Raw genomic sequence first — 11,931 nt, 5'->3', positions numbered from 1 at the left:
TGAAATTGATGAAATATTATGTAATGGGAAAACAATTGATTTTAGTTTTTATGTGTGCAATCTCTTCACCTGGAATTTCTTCTTGTTAAAGTTCTTCACACCTTTTAAATAGTTTGTGCTGCATCTTGGCAAATTAATACTTAAAATAATTATTCCCATCCCAAATTTAACATGGCTCTACTGAACAGTTCTCTGCAATTTTATACATAATAATTAACACAAAATATAATAAGAGAACATGTAAGAATCATCAGTAAACTTTCTGGAATTTTTGAGCTATGTTAGACTTGTAAAATTAATTTGTATTAGTATAGTTTTCTGCTTTTTTCCTATAGCTTTCTTTGAAGACCTCTGTTACATTTTTTTCTTAATTTTTATTTATTTTCCAGAATATTACAGGGGTGCAAATGTTTTGGTTACATGGATTGCTTTTGTACTGCCTGAGTCAAAGTTATAAGTGTGCCAATCACCCAGATAGTGTGCATTGTACCCATTAGGTATGATTTTACCCATCTCCTCCTCCTCCCTCCCACCTGCATGATTTCCCTTGAGTTTTACTTCCATCTGTGCACATGAGTGCTGATCAGTTAGTTCCAATAGTGAGTACATGTGGCGTTTGTTTTTCCATTCTTGTGATACTTCACTTAGGAGGATGGTCTCCAGTTCCATCCAGATTGTTGCAAAAAGTATTATTAATAATTCATTTTTTATGGCTGAGTAGTACTCCATGGCATACATATACCACATTTTATTAATCCACTCATGAATTGATGAGCACGTGGGTTGATTCCACATCTTTGTGATTGTGAATTGTGCTACAATAAACATTCCAGTGCAAGTGTCTTTTTGATAAAATATCTTTTTTTCCTTTGGGTAAATACCCAGTAGTGGCATTGCTAGATCAAATGGTAGGTCTACTTTTAGTTCTTTGAGGAATCTCCATACTATTTTTCATAGAGGTTGCACTAGTTGGCAGTCCCACCAACAGTGTATAAGTGTTCCTTTCTCTCCAAATTCATGCCAGCATCTATTGTTTCAGGACGTTTTGATAAAAGCCATTCTCATTGGAATTAGGTGATATCTCATTGTGGTTTTGATTTGCATTTCTCTGATGATTAGTGACGTTGAGCATTCTTGCATATGTTTATTGGCCATTAGTCTATCTTCTTTTGAAAAGCTTCTGTTCATGTCTTTTGCCCACTTTTTTTTTTTTTTTTTTTTTGAGAAGAGTCTCACTTTGTTGCCCTGGCTAGAGTGAGTGCCGTGTTGTCAGCCTAGCTCACAGCAACCTCAGACTCCTGGGCTCAAGCGATCCTACTATCTCAGCCTTCCGAGTAGCTGGGACTATAGGCATGTGCCACCATGCCCGGCTAATTTTTTTTTCTATATATTTTTAGCTGTCCAATTAATTTCTTTCTATTTTTGGTAGAGATGGGGTCTCGCTCTTGCTCAGGCTGGTCTTGAACTCCTGAGCTCAAACAATCCGCCCGCCTCGGCCTCCCAGAGTGTTAGGATTACAGGAGTGAGCACCGCGTCCGGCCCTTTTGCCCACTTTTTAATGGGGTTGATTTTTTCTTGCTGTTGCTTGAGTTCTTTGTAGATTCCAGTTATTAGCCCTTTACCAGATGAATAGCATGCGAATATTTTCTCCCATTCTGTAGGTTGTCTGTTTGCTCTGTTGATTATTTCCTTGGCTGTGCAGAAGCTTTTTAATTTGATCAGGTCCCGTTTTACTTATTTTTGTTGTTGCTGTGGGTCTTCTTCATAAATTCTTTGCCCAGGCTGATATCTAGAAGAGTGTTTCCAACATTTTCTGTAGAACTCTTATGGTTTCGCATCTTAGATTTAAGTCTTTTATCCATCTTGAATTAATTTTTGTGAGTGGTGAGAGATATGGATCCTGTTTGAGTCTTCTACATGGGCCTACCCAATTTGCCCAGCACCATTTATTGAATAGGGATTCTTTTCCTCAGTGTTTATTGCTGTCTACTTTGTCAAAGATCAGATGGCAATATGTGGATGGTTTTACATCTGGGTTCTCTGTTCTGTTCCATTGGTCTATATCTCTATTTTTATGCCAGTACCATGCTGTTTTGGTCTGGCAGGTGCTAATAAATTAAATGCCCCAAAATGAATCAGAATAAGGGCAAGCAACTGGTACTGCACAATCTAACAATGTATATTCCCCAACAAAAAAGTTCTAAAGTTCCTTTGATACCTTGAAAATTCTGTGTCCTAAAGCTTTCAAATAGTGACATAATTTTCCTTATACATACATATAGCAATCAAAGGTATGGATACATAAATACATGTTTTCTGACTTGCTCTACTATCTTTGCATGTACTGGGGAATTGGCCCCCATTATTAAAAGACTTTGGCCAAAGTTGGAAAAAAACAAGAGATTGATTTCCTGGGGCTAAAAAAGGAGGGACTATGGCCAGTAGTCACATATTCTTCTGCCTAGTTTTTAGTCTAATAGTAGAATTACTCCTAAGAGCCTATTTTCAGAATATACTAAATACCATATATTCAAATTTTGTATTAAACATAGTTTCTTTACCAATTAACTAAAATAACCACATATCAGAGTTCATTGTGGCTGCAGCCTACTTATTTATATAACAAATATAAATTACTAACTTACCTGAACGATTACTTCTATGTTATGTGTCCCATTACTGTAGTTTCTAGGGTTCCACTTCAGGATGAAAATAGGACCAGACAAATGAATAGCCTGCCCTAACTGAACTCCATCAATCTTAACTGTGACAGAAGCAATGGAGGATAAGGAAAAGGCCAAGACTCTAAAATGAGAGCATATATAAAACACATGGTTTTTAGATACTTGTCATTGTTTTTATAAAGGAGAATAAGCCTATTATAACCTGAAAATATATAAGTATAGGCAGAACCATCACATTGTATAATACAACTGTAGGGACCACCATTCATACGATCTGGTTTCTTTCTGAATGGTGGCTTTGGAGTTGTACAATTCAGCAAACCTGAATTGGTAAGAAATTAGGAACTATTCTTTCACTTTTTAGAAAGAAAAATCAATTTTCTTTTGACAAATACAGCTAGAGTAGATTCAAAGTTCTCTCTGAAAAAAACTCCTAAAGTCTTGATTTTTCTTTTAGGAAAAGAATATAGGGTGGACATCTCATTTTGATAATCTAAGGTCAAGGCTACCATCTACTCATTTGGTTCCCACAGTATCTGCCCAGAATAAGGAAGGTCATGATCGGGGCTAGGCTATCAGACCCTTTCAGAGAGTATGATGCCTAAATCTGATATCTAGTTCTCATCAAAAAACCTGAATGACAGATGTGTGTTCTACTTCATTAGTGATCAAAACAATAAATATAAACATCTTGGCATCATTTCTTTCAAGTTAATTAGTAAATATTTTTAAAAGTATAATATCTAATAATGACAAGAGTGCTATGGATTTGGCACTAATATTGCTTGGTAATATTATACATTAGTCTCTATTTTTAAAAGTAATTGGATACCTGGTACACTACTAAGACACTGGTACACTGTAAAATAGTGCAGCCACCACGGAAAACAGTATTTTTTAAGCAGCTCCTTAAAAAATTAAACAGCCTCAGCACAGTGGCTCACACCTGTAATCCTAGCACTTTGGGAAGCTGAGGCACGAGGATCACTTGAGGCCAGGAGTTCAAGACCAGCCTGGGCAACAAAGACCTTGTCTCTATAAAACATTTTTTAAAAAAGTTGGCTGGGCATGGTGGAGCACACCTGTAGTCCCAGCTACTTGGGAGGCCGAGGGAGGAGGATCACCTGAGATCAGGAATTTGAGATTGCAGTGACTTATGATGACACCACTACACTCTAGCTGGGCAACAGAGTGAGACCCTGTCTCAAAAAGAAAGAAATTAAACAAAGAATCACCATATGATCCAGCAATTCCACTTCTGGGTATATATCCGCAAGAAGAGAAATCGGGGACTCAAACAGATATTTGTACACCCATGTATGTTCATAGCAGCATTCTTCAATACAGCCAATAGGGGGAAGCACCCAAGTGTCCACTGACAGATGAGTGAATAAATAAAATGTGGTGTATATATACAATGGAATATTATTCTACTTTAAAAAGAAAGAAAATTCTGACACATGCTACAACATAGATGAACCTTGAGGACGTTAAGTTAAAGGAAATAAGCCAGTCACAAAAGGACAAATATTGAACGATTCCATTTATATGAAGTAGCTAGAGTAGTCAAATTCATAGAGACAGAAAGTATTATAAAATGGTGGTTCCCAAAGGCTGGCAGGAAGGGAGAATGGGAAGTTATTGTTTAACAGGTAAAGATTTTCAGTTTGAGGCCTGGAGTGGTGGCTCATGTCTATAATCCTAGCATTTTTGGAGGCTGAGGCAGGAGGATCACTTGAGGCCAGGAGTTCGAAACCAGCATTGGTACAATAGTGAGACCCCATCTCTACAAAATATAAAAATAAAAATAATTGTCCAGCCATAGTGGTGTGTGCCTATAGTCCCAGCTACTCAGGAGGCTGAGGCAAGAAGATCACTTGAGCCCAGGCGTTCGAGGTTGCAGTGAGCTGTGATCGCACCACTGCACTCCAGCCTGAGCAACAGAGCGAGACCCTATCTCAAAAAAAAAAAAAAAGAAATTTCAGTTTTAGAAGATGAAAAAAACTCTGGAGATGGATAGCAGTAATGGTTGCACGACAATGTAAACTTAAGGTGAACTTAATGCCAGGAACTATACACTTAAAAATGGTTAAAATGGTACATTTTATGCTATGTATATTTTACCATGATTAAAAAGAATAGTGATTTTAGCTCTAAAAAGAAAAAAGCAATCAGGCAATCTTTATCAACAGTCATAAAAGAATTCCAACTTTCTGACCTAGAGTCTCACTTCTAGAACTCTATCTTAAAGAAATTATTCAAGTTAAAGAAGAATTTTATATGCACCAGATGTTCATCCCCAAATAAGAAAAAACCTAAAAGTTCACCCATAAGGTATGAAAATGGTTAGATAAATTGTGGTACATTCTCTGTGTTGAAAAAAAATCAGAAATTAGAATAGACTGTGCCTTATGATTATAACTATATAAAAACATGCTTAAAAGAGAATGCCCGAGAAGGAACACTCAAAAATGCTAACGATAGTTCTATTAGAGGCCAGGTGTAGTGGCTCGTGCCTATAATCCCAGCACTCTGGAAGGCCAAGGTGAGAGAATCACTTGAGGCCAGGAGTTCAAGACCAACCTGGGCAACACAGTGAGACCCAATCTCTACAAAAATTTAAAAATTAGCTGGGCGTGATGGCATGTGCCAATAGTCCCAGCTACTTGGGAGGCTGAGGTGGGAGGATCACTTGAGCCTGGGAGTTGGTGGCTGCAGTGAGCTATGATCATGCTACTACACTGCCGCCTGGATGACAGAATGACACCCTGTCATTAGAAGAAAAAAAAAGTTCTATTAGAGGTGTGGAAAAAAACATGCTTACAATTCCATCACCCTATTTTCCAAAGGTTGTTGTGTTGTATTATTTTTCAAAATAAAATTTAAAAGAGTAATACTTGCTTCAGCAGCACATATACTAAAAATTGGAACAATACAGAGATTAGCATGGCCCCTGTGTAAGGATGACATGCAAAATAAATTTATAAATAATAAAACTAAATTAAATTAAATTAAATTAAAAAGAATATATTTAAAGAGCACCCTCACACTTGAAAAAAGTTATACATCTCTTTGCAAAAGGAATGTTAATGTTCCATTAGGATTCTGTTAATCCACATTGTCAAATTCACATGCCAGCTGAATTTTCAATTCCATAAGGATTATAAAGCTTTTGCTTTTTTATTTTATTTTTTTTGAGATAGGGTCTTGCTCTGTTGCTGGGGCAATCACAGCTCGCTGCAGCCTGAAATTCCTGGTCTCAAGTGATCCTCTCACTTCAACCTCCCAAGTAGCTGGGACTACAGGGACACACTACCATGCCCAGCTAATTCTTCTATTTTTTTTAGAGATGGGGTCTTGCTATGTTGTTCAGGCTGGTCTCAAACTCCTGGCCTCGAGTGATCCTCCTGCTTCAGCCTCCCAAAGTGCTAGGATTACAGGCATAAGCCACCTTACCCAGCCAGCTTTTGCTTTTATGAAAGGCTATATAGCAAAATGAAAAGAATATTTCTGACATATAATGGTTTCATCCAGTAAAATTTCATCAGCTCAAAAAAATTATATAGTTTTTAAATGGAAGTGAAACAGTAAGCAATTTATATAATGTTTAGGTTGTTGAGAAAACTAAAGTGGGGCATCTCTTAGCTTTCACACTGGAATGCAATCACAATGACTTATTCTCCATCATTATCAAACTGAAAGCAAATTCTGGAAAATTGCTACGTACCTGATATGTGTTGAGTGAAAAAGTCTTTCTAGTGGTTCACGTTTAGCACAACTGTAGAGGAGTGATTTAGGATTGGTGATAAGAACTACAGGCCACTCGCCAAAGGTCAAATCTGCAAAGCTAAAGAGGTCATGATCAAAAGCAAAGATCCGGTACCTGGAGACCAGAGGATAATAAGGTAACTTAGTCACTTCATTTTATAAGAGGCCATGAAGATAATATACAGAACAAATATAAAAATACAAAACTAGGACTTTTTTTTTACATTATGAATTTGAATACAGAGTAAATAATATTGTTTCTCTGTCTTTCTTCCCTTGCCCCTATCACTTTATCCCTCTCACATCTGTCATATCAACTGGGCTCTCATCGAGGCAATGAATTTACCTCTGCCCTAGAACAATACCTGGTACAAAGCATGCACTCTTTAATTTTTAAATAAATACGTATCGAAGTCATTCATTTTATTCCTATACTTTAAGACTAATTTGAACCTAATACATTCATCATAAGTCTAATACCTGACATTCTTCATCCCACCAATAATGCTACATAAAATATTAAAATGGTTGATATGAACATAATTAGAAACCTTTCATGCTTCTTTTATACCATTATTTCTATAATTTCAAAGAAATTAAAGTTGTTTTCATTTTCCAAATGCAACAGCAAAAGGAATAAAATATTCATTAAAGAGTAATCTAAGTTTTATATTTTCTAACTTTTAGAAATGAGAGAAGAAAGGATTGACTATGGTAGAAACCATAGTGCTCACCAAATACTCTACATGCTCCCCTGAACATCCCAGTCTCCCTGGTATTAAGTTGGGACCATGTGACTAGTTCTGGCCAATGGGCTGTGAACAGAAATGACATGTATCATGCCTCTGGTCCAAAGTACTTAAGAGTTAGTATGAGTTCTCTGTGCTCTCTTCCCTGCCCTGGAATTGACATGTTGAAATAGTGGCATTATAAGATGGAGGAAGTCTGTATCCCTGACTCAATCCATGGAGAAGAGTTGCTTTGACTCATACTTGATTTATATGAATAAAAAACATATGTTAAGCCACTGATATTTCTAGATTTATCTGCATCTACAACAAGGCCTAGCCTAATATTACTAATATACTGTTTTTAAAAATTTTTCTATTCTAACTAATCCAATTTAAATGTTTATAAAGGTGGATAAAAATTAGATCCTTTCAGTACACTCCAGATAAAATCCCAAGGTTGGAACACAGGAAAGCGGCTGGGAGACAAAGAAAGGAAATGATTTCATAATTAACATCACAACTTGTAACTGTATATTTAGGAGAAATAAAGAAGCTGATCAAGGTTTAGGAAGGCTATCTGACAACAGGCAATCACAGCCCAGACCACAGCCTCACAGCCATGAATAGACAGGTCTTAGCTGAAAGTAATTATAGTTGCCAACTAATTACAGCCTTCTAGTGTAACTCTTACACAGTTTCTGGAAAAGCCAATCAAAATATGGAAGTACCTTCCAAGATGTAAAGCTACTTTTTAATTAATGAAAGTAGTTAAAAATAAAAAGATAACATATCAGGTCAACAAATATTTGTTACATGCCTAATATCTTGAGAGAGAGTTTGAATAAATTAAATAACTGTAATATTAAACAATTAGATGTTAAACAATGAGATGATAACCCTCTATACTTGGTAAACTATTTCACTTAAATACTTCTCAAAAAAAGAAAAAATGTATATCTAACTAAATTATATGATTTTGATAAATACATTATTTTCTGTTAGAGAGACTTTAATAAAACTAACTACTATCTATTTGAAGAACTTGAATCACTAATATCTTATAGCAATAATTATTATGGTAGATATAAAATTCAGGGGAAAGAATTGACATTTCTAGACTAGTGTTTCTCAAAGTATGATCCATAGACCACCTAGTGGGCTTTTAAAAAATGCAGTTTCTTGGTCCCTAACACAGACCAACACAATCAAAATCTCTAAACGGAGGGCCTGAAAATTTTTATTTTTAATAAGCTCCTCTATAATTCTTAGAGTTTGAGACTATTTCCTTATGGCTGCATCTTGAAAACCCAATGTAACATAGTGACAGTAAACACTGCTGCTGTGACAAGGTTTTTGCAAAATGACAAAGATTGCCAGATACATACATTACTTTAAGAAAACAGAAATATCACAAGTTTTTCCTTAACTGAGATCACCCATGATAAAAATAAGAAAACTATCATTGCTTTAGCAAAACTTATGTGTATAAGTTCTATTTTGTGAGGTAGTTCCCTTACCTTCTATTATCCTTCCAGTCTCCCACCTCAAGTTCCAAAGTGCCCTGGAAGTGACGAGTGTGCAAAACAGGCATCAGTCCACCAAGTGTATGGAGATGCCCACACATATAAGCTGTAGCCAAACTAACCAATGAAAAATAAATGGAAAAAATGAATAAAGATAACTTGTGATGCCAAACTAATAAAAATGTCTCTTCAGAAAAGTAAGATAGTTACAGCAACATAAAAGAACTAAAAACAATTAATTTTGATTTTGGGAGTCTGTCTCACCTCATTATTGACCGGATTCCTGGTGGTGGAGAAAGTATAGTGGATGTTGTAAAGTGTCCAAACCAAATCGTGTGGTTGCTCTGACTACTTTCCTTGGCCAATGATAAGAGCTCCTCCATTCTTTTCTGAAATGGAAGAAAAATGGAAGGATCATAAATTAAGGCTCAGGATGAAACCTAATGTCAATAGAGGAAAAAACTCCCCTGAAGTTTTATAATAATTATTATATTATATCTAGGGCTTAAACCCTACTAGTCAATGACCTGTATGGACCTCTGTAAGTTTCAAACTGTTTTCACATACAATTCATTTGATCCTAAAACACACACTGCAGTAAGTAGGGCAGGTATTATCCTCGTTTGATAGATAAGGAAATTGAGAAATAAAGACGTCACCACTAATCTTTTCAGCTTTGCAGTTAACAAAGAGGACATTGAAACAAAACTTCTAAAATAACGTCACAGAAGGACTTGTACCTAAATGTTCATAATAGCTCTATTCATAATAGCCAAAATCTAGAAACCATAAACAAATTGCAATACAACTATACAATGGAATATTACTTAGCAATAAAAAAGAAAGAACTACTGATACACACAACCATATGGATGAATCTCAGAAACATTATACTGAGCAAAAGAAGCAAGACCCAAGAGTGCGTACTGTATGATTTCATTTATACAGAATTTTAGAACAAACAAAACTAATCTACATTGATAGAAAACCAATCAGTTGTTCCTTAGGAGATGAAGACAGACTGTACAAGAAGACTTTCTAGGGTGATGGAAATGTTCTATGTCTTGATTGTGGTGACAGTTGTACCAGTATATACATTTGTCAACACTCTTCAAACACTTAAAAGTGAGCCTATCTTATTATATACAAATCATACTTCATTTGCACATAGTAAATATGCATTAATATTATCTATAAGATACTTACAGTAATAAATTTCTGAGCCCTACCCTCAGGGTTTCTAATTTGGTAGGTTTGGGATAAGGCCAGGGAATTTGCATTTTATTACATTCCAGTTGATATTTATGCATATGATCCTTGAATCCTACCTTAAAAAACACTATTCTAAGGAATAGGACTTAATATAAGTTGTTATTAATAATCAACCCTAACGATACTTGGCAGATAGGAAACAAAATATAACCTAATTAAATAAAATGTCTAACTTAACAATGTACTTAACAACATTCTGTTCACTTGATTTCAACCTCTTTTGAACCATCTTAGTTCTCTGAACCTGTTAGTTCTAACTTAGCAAATTCTGCTCTTTTTAAATAGTTATTTTTATATTGGTCTTATATCCCACCACTAGGACTAAATACTTTAAGAGGCCAGGAACTTGATCTTATCACCTTTGTATTCTTTCATATGGGCACAAATGTCTTGCTTAGGAGCCTGTGCTCATTAGTGAGTTGGCATTTGTTGTACCAAGAAATAATGAGAGGTTCTCAGATGTGATTTCCAGACAGTTTCAATCCAGCAACGATTTCCACCTAACCTTGCCAAAAATACTTTAAAAGAAACTTATCTAATTGAATTGTTGTTCTTCTCTTGTTAACTAAATATATAGACCACTAGTTATAATTAGTAATTTGGGGGACTTAGGAATATACCGTGCGTACACAAAGCTGTATGCCCTGCACCTTGCAAAGTGCATCCTGAACTTAGGACATATTTGTTAAATGTTTACTGAATAAATATAAAGTGTGAGGTACTTCTTTACCAGATTTTGGGACAAGAACAGGGATAGCAATAATAGTGCTAAAGTCGCCAGTAACTTCTAGCCACACCTGTAACCAAGTAAAATTTTTCTTGAACATTTCCAGATAAGAATTTGCATAGGATAACTTTAAGTGATCCACATATAATCAAGAAAAAATAAAATAGGTAAGCTACAAAGGGAAGTAAGATTTTTACTGTACCTTATCTAAAATTCCAAAGAAATTATAGGGTCTCTTAGGCCCTGGATTTATGGTGGCATCCACATAGATGAAAGAATAGTTGCCAAAGGGAGTACTGTGGATATAATGGAAAGAGCCATCCCTACGTACAGCAGAATATTTCCTAAAAAATACAAGACAGGAAAGTTTTAGTGCAATCATGAAAAGACAGGATGCATTTAAATTCCTTCCCTAATACTATACTAGATTTTGCTTCCCTCTGAAAAGGAGATTTACTAATCTAACAGAGAAATACACTAAACTAGATCCACAATGGATAAACCGATTAAAAGAAATTTCAAAGTTTTTCTATGGTTGTCTCCAAAGAGTCATGCAAACTAATTCATCAATAACCAAACACAAGTTCACTATGTAAAGCAGAGAAGTAAGATGACTATTTTAGGCAGTCCACTAAACATTTAGAAAGAAATGAATCAGAATCCAGTGAAATGGTATTTATCAATCATTTAAAAATTTAGTGATGGGGGTGAAAAAAATTTTTTTTTAATTTAGTGGGAGCCTACTATGTACCTAGAAGAATTCTTGGTGTAGTGAGATTTAAAAAAGATGTTTTCTTCTTGAAACAGGACTACAGAGGGTTAATTCACAAGAAAGATTTGCAAAGATGAAGCCAGAAGAAAAATGTTAGTCTAGGTCTGGGAGAGTAAATCTTTATCAGTTCCTAAAAATATATTGATAACTTGCACCCTATCAAAGTCCTAAAAATATATTGATAACATAACATCCTATGAAAGTCCTCACCACTATAAGTATCAACAGTGTTCAGGTATTCATAAAATTGCAGTGTGAAAGGCAGGGAGAAAGGATGGGTAATAATGCAGAGTAGGCACTCATTAAGTATTTGTCAAATAAATGAGACGGAAAGTATAGATTATATTGGGGGCATACCTGTATTAATCAAATGTCAGAAAATTATACAAAAAGTTAGTATCATTTTTTATCTAAGTGTCTTACATGATGTTTTACCTAAGAGCACATATAAAAA

At 35.3% G+C, this 11,931-nt stretch overlaps 1 protein-coding gene across 1 annotated transcript in view; it reads right to left on the bottom strand.

Moving 5' to 3' along the window:
* The window catches only part of LOC105814242 (transmembrane protein 62-like), a 49,709-nt gene that overhangs the window by 28,706 nt on the left and 9,072 nt on the right, over window positions 1-11,931 (bottom strand). Inside the window, exons 5-9 of the mRNA XM_012649138.1 lie at window positions 10,908-11,049; window positions 8,971-9,095; window positions 8,701-8,823; window positions 6,412-6,567; window positions 2,646-2,805 (exon numbers count right to left, since the gene is read on the bottom strand). Of these exons, the coding sequence (XP_012504592.1) occupies window positions 2,646-2,805; window positions 6,412-6,567; window positions 8,701-8,823; window positions 8,971-9,095; window positions 10,908-11,049 (706 nt within the window). The remainder of the gene's footprint in view (window positions 1-2,645; window positions 2,806-6,411; window positions 6,568-8,700; window positions 8,824-8,970; window positions 9,096-10,907; window positions 11,050-11,931) is intronic.

The sequence above is a fragment of the Propithecus coquereli genome, unplaced genomic scaffold (genome assembly GCF_000956105.1).
Source record: "Propithecus coquereli isolate 6110/MARCELLA unplaced genomic scaffold, Pcoq_1.0 Scaffold3, whole genome shotgun sequence".
NCBI lineage: Eukaryota > Metazoa > Chordata > Mammalia > Primates > Indriidae > Propithecus > Propithecus coquereli.
This window is presented reverse-complemented; position numbering and strand designations above follow the sequence as displayed.